The 13,470-nt window shown below is 41.2% G+C and overlaps 1 protein-coding gene across 10 annotated transcripts in view; it reads left to right on the top strand.

The window, feature by feature from the left end:
• SSH2 (slingshot protein phosphatase 2) overlaps positions 1 to 13,470 on the top strand; it is a 306,013-nt gene that overhangs the window by 134,313 nt on the left and 158,230 nt on the right. For all 10 annotated transcript variants that reach the window (XR_012425449.1, XR_012425448.1, XM_015438110.3 and 7 more), the window contains one exon: positions 772 to 815. Coding sequence is in view for 5 of the 10 variants with exons in the window: in XM_005583322.4 (XP_005583379.3) it covers positions 772 to 815 (44 nt within the window). In the remaining 5 variants the exon portion in view is untranslated. The remainder of the gene's footprint in view (positions 1 to 771; positions 816 to 13,470) is intronic.

Raw genomic sequence — 13,470 nt, 5'->3', positions numbered from 1 at the left:
AGTTGCCATAAGTTACAAGACTTTCTATTACTTTATGTGCCACACTAAGAAGAAATAAATATTGTAATTGAACTATGATTCAGTGCTTTTTGTTGTTGTCATTGTTTGGCATCCCTGGGTGGGTCATTAACCGTCAGTGCTTTTATATCACATTGATTTATCCTATGTTATTGTGTGTATTTGAATAAGTTAAAAATAATTGGTACCATCAACCTTCTGGGTTTATAAGGAATAAGTAGAGTAATGTACTTAAGTTGATGAACACAGTGCCTAGCACATTGTAAGTACTCAATAAGTGGTAGCCATTATGTTGATGTTGATGGTGATTTGATCATGAGCACTCTCTTTTAAGTGGTGTTCATTGTTTAGGTTGTTCTTTGGGGATCAGAATCATTAATAGGTTATCTTGATGAGATTTATTGGTGGTAGTCAGAATGCCCACTCATTTTGAAGCTGAAGTAGCATAACAGTAAAATAACATGTTTAGTTGGTTTTCAGAGGTAATTATTTTAATGAGTAGCACTTCATTGTCAATGAAATTTGTTCATGGACTATTGTTGAAGTTACCTCCAGGAATAAGTTCTATTGACATCAACCTCCTGGGTTAGTTGAAGTCACTTTTTATGACGAGAATTTAGTTCAAGTATACAACATGAGTAATTTAGTTCAAGTATACAACATGTGAAACTTAGTAAAATTGTACTAGTGATATTATGATATGAAACCTCAGGTTTTAATTTTTTTTTTTTTTTTCATTTTCTGTCTATACAGGAGGCAGACAGTGGGGAGGAAGAATGCCGGTCACAGCCCAGGAGGTATGTTTGTTTATTATATCCTACAGCATTTTTGTTATAGGATATTTTTGTAGTAGTTATTGTTTTTTCTCTAATTCTTTTTCCGTATTATCAGATTAGCTTATCCTGGTTTTCCAGCATGCTTCCTTGGTCTCTCAAAAAACCAGATTGCAGCTGGGCATGGTGGCTTGTGCCTGTAATTCCAGCTACTTGGGATTGCTTAAGGCCAGGAGTTCGAGACAACGTATGAGGACCCTCCTCTCTTTTGAAAAAGAAAGAGTGGGAGTGATTGCTTTAGGAATCCAGTTACTGACTCAGAAAGATTTTTAAATGGTACACTGGTTTAAAAAGAGGCAGAAAGGTCAATTTTGGCTCAGTTTTCACCCAAGCATCCAAGGAATTATCTTAGGGTAATAAAAAAGCAAATTTTCCTTACCTTTTAGGAAAATATCAACTGAAGAACATTTCAGCCTTCAGTTTTGTACTTGTGTTTTTCATTCATGTTTGACAAATTTTGGCAATTATTGCAGATTGGTAAATATTTGACTTTGTTTTTATACAAAGGGTATACTGAGTAACATACCCAATCTTTTAAAATGCAGTGAAATCTTTTTACCCCCCCTCATGGAATAGTGGGCATGTTGTTAGAAGGGTGCCAGTACCCACTGACATTAAAAGAAAACAATTGTGAGAGAAATCTAGGAAGGATAAAATAACATTTATTTTATCTCCTTTAAGGGGTTTTTGAAAGTAACTCCCTCCCACAAGAAACAGGTCTGGTAAGTTCTAGATGGTCATTTCAATGTTACCAAACTTGTATCCTCTGAACTCAAATGAGCCATTCTAGATGATACAGAGAAAGGATACAATAAGCATGCTCATTGTGAAGAAGCTGGCTAAAGGGAATGCTTCTTTAATAATTATCAGGCCGGGCGCAGTGGCTCACGCCTGTAATCCCAGCACTTTGGGAGGCCGAGACAGGTGGATCACGAGGTCAGGAGATCGAGACCATCCTGGCTAACATGGTGAAACCCCGTCTCTACTAAAAATACAAAAAATAAGCTGGGCATGGTGGTGGGCGCCTGTAGTCCCAGCTACTCAGGAGGCTGAGGCAGGAGAATGGGCGGGAACCCAGGAGGCGAAGCTTGCAGTGAGCTGAGATCATGCCACTACACTCCAGCCTGGGCAACAGAGCGAGATTCCGTCTCAAAACAAACAAACAAATTATTATTATTATTATATTATCAGGTGTTTGTTGATATATACCTCCTTCTTGTAAACTATAACTTAATATAAAAATAGTTCCTTTTCATCAGTAACTGAGATTATTGGCAGTATTTTTCCTGACTTGGTTATCACATAAATTTTGGGCTTAAAGCTTAATTTCTCAGTGTCTTTAGCAAAGAGAAGTGTCATTCTTTTGCATAGGGCTAAGGAGATAGAAACCCAAAATAAATTTTAACTGAATGTGTACGAGAGGCATCATAATCATATTCCCATTAGAATGAAAAAAGAATTCTTATATTTTCTAGGAGGTCAGATTTAAAGCTCTCTGGGTCAATTTCAAGCTTTACATATTGACTCAATATCCACTGGAATACTGTTGTTCCAAAAAAATTACCTAATGATGAGGCAATGGAAGTCTATTCTGTTATTCACAGTACTGAATTGTCAAGCTATTAAGAACTATAAAGTCCGGGCACGGTGGCTCACACCCGTAATCCCAGCACTTTGGGAGGCCAGGAGTCTGAGAACAGCCTGACCAACGTGGTAAAACCCCATCTTTACTAAAAATACAAAAAAAAATTAGCCAGGCGTGGTGATGCATGCCTGTAATCCCAGCTACTCAGGAGGCTGAGGCAAGAGAATCACTTGAACCCAGGAGATGGAGGTTGCAGTGAGCAGAGATCGCACCACTGCACTCCAGTCTGGCCAACAGAGCGAGACTCTGTCTTACAAAAAAAAAAAAAAAGAAGAAGAACCATAAAGACCTGTTTTTAAAGTTTTTGGCAATACTTTGTCACTTTGACCAGCAGAGGGTTTTTGCAGGCTTCTTTTTTTCACAAGAAAAGGATTACTTATAGAAATAAGAAATGAAGAAAACCTAGTAGCAACTATTAAAAAATCAAAATTTGCTAATCTGTTGTAATGTCTTATATTTAGTGTGTTTGCCAAGCTATTTCTAAATCTAAAGGCTTTAGTCTGACTCAGAGCAAAGAAACTTATCTTACCTGCCAGTTGAATGCCCCTCGTAGCTATATGGTAAGAGATTGATTTTTGTATGTTTGACTGCTATAGATTGTTTGGAGTTCTCCATCACTTACCACAAAATAAACCAGCATTGAATCGTTTCATTAAGTGTGCCCAAACTCATCTGGTCAGTTTGTGGGTTCAAATGTAGCTTGTAGTAGGAAATTAAATAGTAAACAGCATATCATTAAAATTAAAGGCCAGTTCCAGGTAACAAAAAAGACATTGCATTAAGAATCTATTATTTCGGCCGGGGGCAGTGGCTCATGCCTGCAATCCCAGCATTTTGGGAGGCCAGGGCAGACGGATCACATGAGGTAAGGAGTTCAAGACCAGCCTGGCCAACATGGTGAAACCTCATCTCTGCTAAAAATACAAAAAATTAGCCGGGTGTGGTGGTGCATGCCTGTAGTCCAGCTACTCAGGAGTCTGAGGCAGGAGAATTGGTTGAATCCTGGAGGTGGAGGTTGCAGTGAGCTGAGATTGAGCCACTGCACTCCAGCCTGGGCAACAGAACAAAACTACGTCTCAAAAATAAAAATAGTAATAATAATAATAATCTTTGTTGTTGTTGTTGTTGTTGATACGGAGTCTTGCTCTGTCGCCCAGGCTGGAGTGCAGTGGCTGGATCTCAGCTCACTGCAAGTTCCGCCTCCCAGGTTTACGCCATTCTCCTGCCTCAGCCTCCCGAGTAGCTGGGACTACAGACGCCCGCCACCTTACCCGGCTAGTTTTTTGTATTTTTTAGTAGAGACGGGGTTTCACCGTGTTAGCCAGGATGGTCTCGATCTCCTGACCTCGTGATCCACCTGTCTCGGCCTCCCAAAGTGCTGGGATTACAGGCTTGAGCCACCACGCCCGGCCAATAATAATCTTATTTTAACCAAATGCCATTTATCGACAAAGTCATAAAAATAATCTTTCAGACCAGGCGCAGTGGCTCACACCTGTAATCCCAGCACTTTGGGAGGCCATGGCAGGTGGATCACCTGAGGTCAGAAGTTTGAGACCAGCCTGGCCAACATGGAGAAACCCTGTCTCTAGTAAAAATACAAAAATTAGCTGAGTGTGGTGGCATGTGCCTGTAATCCTAGCTATTCAGGAGATTGAGGCAGGAGAATCACTGGAACTCGGGAGGCAGATGTTGCAGTGAGCTGAGATTGCGCCACTGCACTCCAGCCTGGGCAACAGAGCAAGACTCTGTCTCAAAAAAAAAAAAATCTTTCAGTACAATTAGACCAAACTATGATGGCTTTGTTCACAGATAACAATCATAACTACAAAAATAGATAAATTAGACTACATCAAAATTTCAAACTTCTGTGCATCAAAAGACACTATCAACAGAGTGAAAAGGCAACCCATGGAATGGAAGAAAATATTTGCAAATCATAAGGGGTTAATATCCAGAATATGGATATAAAGAACTCCTACAACTCAACAAAAACAAAACCCTAGTCAGTCCACTATAACAAAATACCTAGACTGGGTGGCTGAAACAATAGGCATTTATTTCTCACAGTCCTAGGAGGCTGGGAAATCTAAGATCAAGGTGCTGGCATGTTCACGTACGGGTGTTCTTCCACACTTACAGACAGCCACCTTCTCTCAGTGTTCTTACTTGGTGGGGAGAAAGAGAGAGAGAGCATGTTCTGGTCTCTTCCTATTCTTATAAGGACATGTCACAGGGGACTCACCATCATGACCTCATCTAACCCTAACTACCTCCCAAAGGCCTTGCCTCCAAATACCATCACTTTCAAGGATAGGGCTTCAACATATGAATTAGCAGGGGGCACAGACATTAAGTCCATAATATTTTGCCCGGGAACCCACAAAATTCATGTTCTCATATACAAAATATATTCATTCCATCTCAACATCCTTAAAAGACAAAACATTCCAGCATCAATTCTGAAGCCTAAAGTCCAAAGTTTTATCTAAATATCATCTAAATCAGATATGGGTAAGACCAAGAATGATTCATTCTGAGCCAGCATTCCTCGCCAGCTGCGAACCTGTGAAATCAGGTAAGTTAAGCACTTCCAAAATACCATGGTGAGGTAAGCATAGGATAGATATTCCTATCTCAAAAGGGAGAAATCAGAAGGAAAGTAGGAGTGATAGGTCCCAAAGAAGTTTAAAACTTAGCAAGGCAAATCCTATTAGGTCTTAAGACTTAAGAATAATCCTCCTTGGTTGATGCTCTGCTCTCCAGATGCACTTGAGTGGCAGTGTCACCCTCATTGCTTCATGTGGTGGTCCTGCCCCTTCAGCTCAGTGGAGTGCCATCCACAGGTCTCTCTACAAAAGCCCTGCCCACACAACTCTGCTGGGCAGTGGTCCTAGCCTTTGAAACTGAAGTGAAGACAGCCTTGCTCCCTGATCCCCACCCATGGTGGGTGTGATGAGAGTAGAAGCCCTGATGATCATCACTGAATTGCCTTTGGGGATCTTTCTTCCCCTTTCTTGAAGGATAATGCATAGTCACAGTCTTCCTTTATTCCATTTCATTTTCTCTGTTTCCCTTAATCCTAGCTTGCAGTATTTCTGTTTGCATAATCCCTTCTCTATCCTGGCTTCTATTGAGATGGCTGATTAGGCCTGTGGTTCACACCAACACTACCATCCTTATATGGTCAGTCAGCCCCACTGTTGGTGTTCCCTTCCAAACATGCTTTCTCATTTTTTGCAATATGCACAGGCCGAGAATGTTCCAAGTAAGTTCTGGTTCCCTTTTGCTTAACAATTCCTTCTGCAATTCATTTCTCTCTTTTTGCATTTTATTATAGCAGCCAGAAGGAGTCAAACCACTCCTTCACCACTTTGCTTAGAAACCACTGTAGCTGAATGTCCAATTCCATTGTTGCAAGTTCTACCTTCCACACAATACTAGAACACAAACACAATCCAGCCCGTTCTTTGCCACTTTATAACAAGGATTGCCTTTTCTCCATTGTCCACTAATATGTTTCTTGTTTCCATCTGAGTCTTCGTTAGAATGGGCTTTTCCATCCATATTTCTACCAATATTCTGTTCGTGGTTCTTTATGTATTCTCTAAGAAGATGGAAGTATTTTCTCCAGATCTCCTCTATCCTTTCTGAGCCCTCACCAGAATTACCTTTAGCAGTCCCTTCATGGCAGTCTTGACTTTTTCTAGCATGCACCTCAAAACTCTTCTGGCATCTACCCATTACCCAGTTTCAAAGCCTCAGCACCCCATTTTTCATTACCAATATCTGTATTAGACAGGATTCTCTAGATAAATAGAACCAAAAAAGGTGTCTCATAGAGATTGTTCCAGTCCAAGTCCAAAGACTTAAGAACTAGGAGAGCCAATGGTGGCTCAGTCCACCATTCGTTGAGTCCAAGTCTGAGTCCGAAAATAGAAGACCAGTGTCCTTGCTCAAAGGCAGAAGGAGTGGCTTCTCCCTTATTCAGCCTTTTGTTCTATTCAGGCCTTCAATAGATTGAGTGAGGCCTACCCGCACTGGAGAGGACAGTCTGCTTTACCCAGTCTACTGATTCAAAGGTTAATATTATCCAGAAACACCCTCACAGATAAGCTGAGAATAATATTTAACCAAATACTGGACATCCTGTGGCCCAGTCAGGTTGATGGTTGACACATAAAATTAACCATCATACAACCCAATTAAAAAAATAGAAAAGAACTCGAATAGACATTTCTCCAAAGAAGATAAACAAATAAGCAATAAGCATATGAAAAGATGCTCAAGGCTGAATGCAGTGACTCATGCCTGGAATTCCAGCACTTGGGAGGCTGAGAAGGGAGGATTTCTTGAGCCCAGGAGTTTGAGACCAGCCTGGGAAGCACGGCAAGACTCCATCTCTACAAAAGATAAAAAAATGTAGCCAGGTGTGGTGTCATACACCTGTCCCAGCTACTCAGAATGTTGAGGTGAGAAGATTGCTTGAGTCCAGGAATTAAAGGCTGTGGTGAGCTAAGAAGGTTCCACTGCACTCCAGCCTGGGTAACAGTACAAGACCCTGTCTCTAATAATAATAAAAAAAAAAACTCAAAATCACTAATCATTAAGGAAGTGCAAATCGAAACCACAGTGAGATATACTACCTCATACCCATTAGGATGGCCACTATCAAAATAAAGCATTGGTGAGGACATGGAGAAATTGGAAGCCTTGTACACTATTGGTAGGAATGTAAAATGGCATAGCTGCAATGGAAAATAGTATGGTGATTCCTCAAAAAATTAAAAATAGAATATGATCATATGATCCAGCAAATCCACTTCTGGACTCCTGGGTAGATACCTAAAAGAATTGAAAGCAGGGTCTCAAGAGATTCATATACCCCTGTTAATAGCAACACTATTCACAGTAGCCAAAAGATGGAAGCAATCCAAGCGTTCATCAATGGGGAATGAATAAACAAAATGAGGTATTATATGTACAATGGAATATTATTCAGCCTTTAAAAAGGAAATTCTGACATGCCACAACATGGGTAAAAATGAGGACATTAAGCTAAGTGAAATAAGCCAATCACAAAAAGACAAATACTGTATGATTCCACTTACATGAGATACCTAGAATAATCAAATTCATGCGGACAGAATAATGGTGACTGGGGGATGGGGTGGGAAGTTACTGCCTAGTGGGTACGGAGGTTCAGTTTTGGAAGATGAAGAAAGTTCTAGAAATGGATAGTGGTGGTGATTGCACAACATTGTGAATGTACTTAATGCCAATGAACTGTACACTTAAAAGTGGTTAGGATGGAATTTTTATGTTTATTTTACCAGAATTAAGAAACAATGTATTTATGCCATACTAGCCCCTTTTTGTGATTGATTGATTGATTGATTGAGACAGGGTGTTGCTCTGCCACCCAGGCTGGAGTGCAGCGATACAGTAACGGGCTCAGTCAGTCCTCCCACTTGAGCCTCCCAAGTAGGAGGCATGCAACACTATGCCCAGCTAATATTTTCTGTTATTTTTGTAGAGACAGGGTCTCCCTATGTTGCCTAGGCTGGTCTCAAACTGCTGGGCTCAAGTGATCCTCCTGCCTCAGCCTCCCAAAGTGCTGGGATTACAAGTGTGAGCCACCATGGCTGGCCACCTTTTTGTGATATTTAAACTCCAGCAATATTTTTTTTTTCTCAGAAGACAGGCATAAAAAGATAACATAATTACAGAAAATCATGTTTTATATCATTAACTGTTGTTGCAGAACTTTTCCTTAGTTCAGCTAAAGACGGGGTCTTTGTCCCATGGCCACAAAAATTTTGTCTCACAGACGATTAAAGGGTGAGAATAATGGGATTTATGGGGCAAAAAGGAAAACAAAAGGTGAACAGGGACTTTCTGCAAGGCTAGAATTCCTGCTGGTTCGCTTCCTGCCTTGCAGTTTGAATCCCTGGTTTCACAAAGGAAGAGGAGGGGCCAGGCTCCGCCCCATGCAAATTGTGCGAACTTCCCGAAGCTCCACCCCAGTATGCAGGCTGGCTGGAGTTTTGCCAGGGAACCTTTCCAACCTGTCTGTGAAAAGATAAATGGATGAAATGTGATGCCAGTATTTCTTTTGCATATTTATGGACTCAGCTTTTTCTTGTGTGATGACCCACTTTGCTGACTGAGGAATAGCCAGGAAGATAACTATAAAAGTAAACCGGCTGGGCGCGGTGGCTCACCCCTGTAATCCTAGCACTTTGGGAGGCCGAGGCGGGCGGATCACGAGGTTACAAGTTCGAGACCAGCCTGGTCAACATGGCGAAACCCCGTCCCTACTAAAAATACAAAAATTAGTTAAGCGTGGTGGCATGCGCCTGTAATCCCAGCTACTCAGGAGGCTGAGGCAGGAGAATCGCTTGAACCCGGAAGGCAGAGGTTGCAGTGAGCAGAGATGGTAACACTGCACTCCAGAGCCTGGGCGACAGAGTAAGACTCCGTCTCAAAAACAAAAAATAAAAAAAACATCAAACGCCAACATTCAACCATATTAACTGTAAACAGCTGTCTCATATGGGTCAACCTATTACAATTATAAGATGATAAATAAAAATGAACAAGATTGCACTGAAATGTATCTTTGCAATCTCAGGACACCTTTTTTAAGGAGAATAGTGAATAGGTATGGTAGGAAATAAAGTACTTTGAGATCTTAATTTAATTTTAATTATAGTAGAATTCTTTCATTCTTGTGTGTGCCAACCCCAAGATAAGAATTGTATAAAGGAGTTTTACATTTCTTCTCTCAATTCAAGCAATACATATATTATACTTTTTATTTTTTAATTACTCTGAAAATGAAGAAATTATTTTTCATGTTCAGCTGAAACCCTCCCCTATTTTTAAGCCTAGTTTCTTCCTCTTTAGTCTTTCATGGACATAAAAAATTACTCACTATCTGCTGAAAAAAATCTTTACCTTGGAAAATTTGGTCTTTATGAGGGAAAAATTAAGCAAAATAAGAACAAAACAAAAAGAAAATTCGGTCTTTTCCCCAGTTGTTTCAAAGATAGCAATGAAAATAAAATTTGCAGGAGAGGAAAAAAAGCAATGTGGGCCAGAGAAATCTCATAAAACCTCTTGGAAGAGCTGAGTCATGATGAATGAATGGGATTTAGATAGGAGAAGAGAAGAAAAGGGTAGCATTCCAAACATAGGAGAGTGGGGAGAATGGAAGGATATCATCAAAACTCTGAAAATAGGCACTAATGTGTTTTAGGACAGTAACAAGGTAACTGTGTATACCTTAAAAGCAGAGGAGTTTCGATTTGATAGATCTATGTGTAGAAGAATGACATAACTAATTCTAAATATTACCAGCCATTATTTAGGAGGTCATAAGATTCACAACTTCCCCAATTATTTATTTTTTTATTTTATTTTATTTTATTTTATTTTATTTTATTTTTGAGATGGAGTCTCACTCTGTCACCCAGGCTGGGGTGCAATCTCGGCTCACTGCAACCTCCGCCTCCTGGATTCAAGTGATTCTCCTGTCTCAGCCTCCCAAGAAGCTAGGATTACAGGCGCCCATCACCACACCCAGCTAATTTTTGTATCCTGACCTCAAGTGATTCAGCTGTCTCGGCCCCCAATTACTTTTTTTTTTTTTTTGAGACGGAATCTTGGTCTGTTGCCCAGGCTGGAATGCAATGGCACGATCTTGGCTCGTTGCAACCTCCATCTCAGGTTCACGCGATTCTTCTGCCTCGGCCTCCTGAGTAGCTGGGATTACAGGTGCATGCCACCATGCCCAGCTTATATTTATTTTTAGTAGAGACGGGGTTTAACCATGTTGGCCAGGCTGGTCTCGAAATCCTGACCTCAGGTGATCCGCCCACCTTGGCCTCCCAAAGTGTTAGGATTGCAGGCATGAGCCACTGTGTCCAGCCCCCAATTACTCTTAAAGGTAACATCACTATTGTGAACCTAAGATCAGCCTTTTGAGATGCCTTTTCAGGTGTGATGGTTAATCCTCAGTGTCAACTTGATTGGATTGAAGAATACAAAGTATTGATCCTGGGTCTGTCTGTGAGGGTGTTGCAAAAGAGATTAACATTTGAGTCAGTGGGCTGGGAAAGGCAGATCCACCCTTAATCTGGTGGGCACAATCTAATCAGATGCCAGCAAATATAAAGCAGGCAGAAAGACATAAAAAGGACAGACTGGTCTAGCCTCCCAGCCTACATCTTTCTCCCATGCTGGATGCGTCCTGCCCTCAAACATTGGACTCCAGGTTCTTCAGTTCTTCCGTTTTGGGACTCGGACTGGCTCTCCTTGCTCCTCAGCTTGCAGATGGCCTATTGTGGGACCTTTAAGTTAATACTTAAAAAACTCTCATATAAATATATTTATATAGAGTTCTGTCCCTCTAGAGAACTCTGACTAATACATAAGGTTTTTCCATTTCTGACAACCAGATGACCCCACGTGGACCTGCCAACCAGTTCTATGGTCCCCACTCAGGAACTGACTCAGCATAAGAGAACAAATTCAACTCCCTATGATTTTATCTCTGAGCCAATCAATCAGCACTCCCAATTCAATGGTCCCCTACCCAACAAATTATCCTTTATACCAAAACTCTGATCCAGGCCAGGCACGGTGGCTCATGCCTGTAATCACAGCACTTTGGAAGGCCAAGATGGGAGGATCAACTGAGGTCAGGGGTTCCAGACCAGCCTGGCCAACATGGTGAAAGCCTGTCTCTACTAAAAATACAAAAATTAGCCAGACATGGTGGCACATGCCTGTAATCCCAGCTACTCGGGAGGCAGAGGCAGGAGAATCGCTTGAACCCAGGAAGCAGAGGTCGCAGTGAGCCGAGATTGCACCACTGCACTCCAGCCTGGGCAACAGAGTGAGACTCCGTCTCAGAAAAAAAACAAAAACAAAAAACAACTCTGATCCTCAAGTTTTCAGGGAGACTGATTTGAGTAATAACAAAACTTTGGTCTCACACACATACACAAAAGAAAAAATGTATAACATGACTGCCAGAAGGAGTCTGGCAGTATTATACAGCATGAGGGGAGGGGAGGCAAGAAAACTATCAAGGAAGCTGTTGCAGTTATTCAGGCAAATAGCTAGTTCCTGTGTGAGAGCAGCATGAGGATAGGGTTTATGTCTTTTACTTGGGTATCCAATTAGCATGTAGTTGGCACTCAGTAAATGCTTAGTGAATGAACAGGAATAGAAGAATATTGATTACTGTACTACAAATAATATTAGTTAAAAAAGGGAACTCTGTCAGAAGCCATATGAAGAGTTTGCCTTTGGATATGTGAAACAACAGGACAATATTCAAGTAGAAATAGTTTAAAGGCAGTTAAAAGAAAACATAGGGCCGGCATGGTGGCTCATGCCTATAATCCCGGACATGGGATTTGGGAGGCCAAGGCAGGCAGATTACCGGAGGTCAGGAGTTCAAGACAAGCCTGGCCAACATGGTGAAACCCCATCTCTACTAAAAATACAAAAATTAGCCAGGCATGGTGATGCGCGCCTGTAATCCTAGCTATTCTGGAGGCTGAGGCAGGAGAATTGCTTGAACCTGGGAGGCAGAGGTTGCAGTGAGCCGAGATTGAGATTTTGCCACTGTACCCCAGCCTGGGCGACAAAGCGAGGCTCTGTTAAAGAAAGAAAGAGAGAGAAGAGAAAAGGAAAAGAAAAGAAAAATTGGGCCGGGCACCGTGGCTTACACCTGTAATCCCAGCACTTTGGGAAGCTGAGGCAGGCGGATCACGAGGTCAGTAGTTCGAGATCAGCCTGGCCAACATAATGGAAACCCTGTCTCTACTAAAAATACAAAAACTGGCCAGACGTGGTGGCACACACCTGTAGTCCCAGTTACTTGATAGGCTAAGGCAGGAGAATCGCTTGAACCCAGGAGGTGGAGGTTGCAGTGAGCCAAGACTGTGCCATTGCACTCCAGCGAGGGCGACAGAGCGAGACTCCATCTCAAAAAAAAAAAAACAAAAAACACAGGATTAGGGCATATCCTTATATAAGAGATGGTTTCTCAGTGGCACTGTTACTAATTTGCAGCTAAATTTTTCTTCCAGATTTCTGTGGTACCTTGTCAGGTTTTCTTTATCATGTATTTGCTCTGTTTATTTTTTATCTTTGAGATAGGACTTCATCTTTATTCAAACCTATTTGGTGAAATAATTTTTCTATGGATTTAAATATCATGACAATATATTTACTACATTGTCCATCTTTCAGCTGTGAAAAGAGGAAAAATGTATTTCTGCATCAGTATATATATGTTCTAGTTAAAGACTATATAAGCCTTGAGAATATAAGTATTGTACTTAAATTTTTAAAAGGGAGAAAAAGTGGGGAAAAAAGCAGGTCCATTGTAAATATGAGCTGATAATTTAATCCTCATCTTTTTTATCTTTAAAAAAATTTTTAGGCTGGGTGCGGTGGCTCACGCCTGTAATCCCAGCACTTTGGGAGGCCGAGGCAGGTAGATCACGAGGTCAGGAGTTCGAGACCTGCCTGGCCAACGTGGTGTAACCGCGTCTCTACTAAAAATACAAAAATTAGCTGGGCCTGGAGGCGCGTGCCTGTAATCCCAGCAACTCAGGAGGCTGAGGCAGGAGAATCGCTTGAACCCAGGAGGCAGAGGTTGCAGTGAGCTGAGATTGCACTCCAGCCTGGAGACAGAGCAAGACACTGTCTCAAAAAAAAAAAAAAAAAAATTGAAACAATCTCATACTTACAGATAAATTATAAACACAATACCAGGAACTTTTTTTCTGAGCCATTTGGCAATAAAATGCTCTATCACCTCACTCTTCTTTAAGAAATAGAGTGATGATGTTAACATTTCATGGAGAAGCTGAATATTGATTGCACTTAGGACAGGAAATATACATTAGAAAGAGAAACAGAGGGTTTTTTATTGTTGTTGCTGTTTGAGAT

Source organism: Macaca fascicularis, chromosome 16 (assembly GCF_037993035.2).
Source record: "Macaca fascicularis isolate 582-1 chromosome 16, T2T-MFA8v1.1".
NCBI classification, from domain to species: Eukaryota; Metazoa; Chordata; class Mammalia; order Primates; family Cercopithecidae; genus Macaca; species Macaca fascicularis.
Note: the sequence above shows the minus strand (reverse complement) of the source record. Positions and strands in the feature narration are given on the sequence as shown.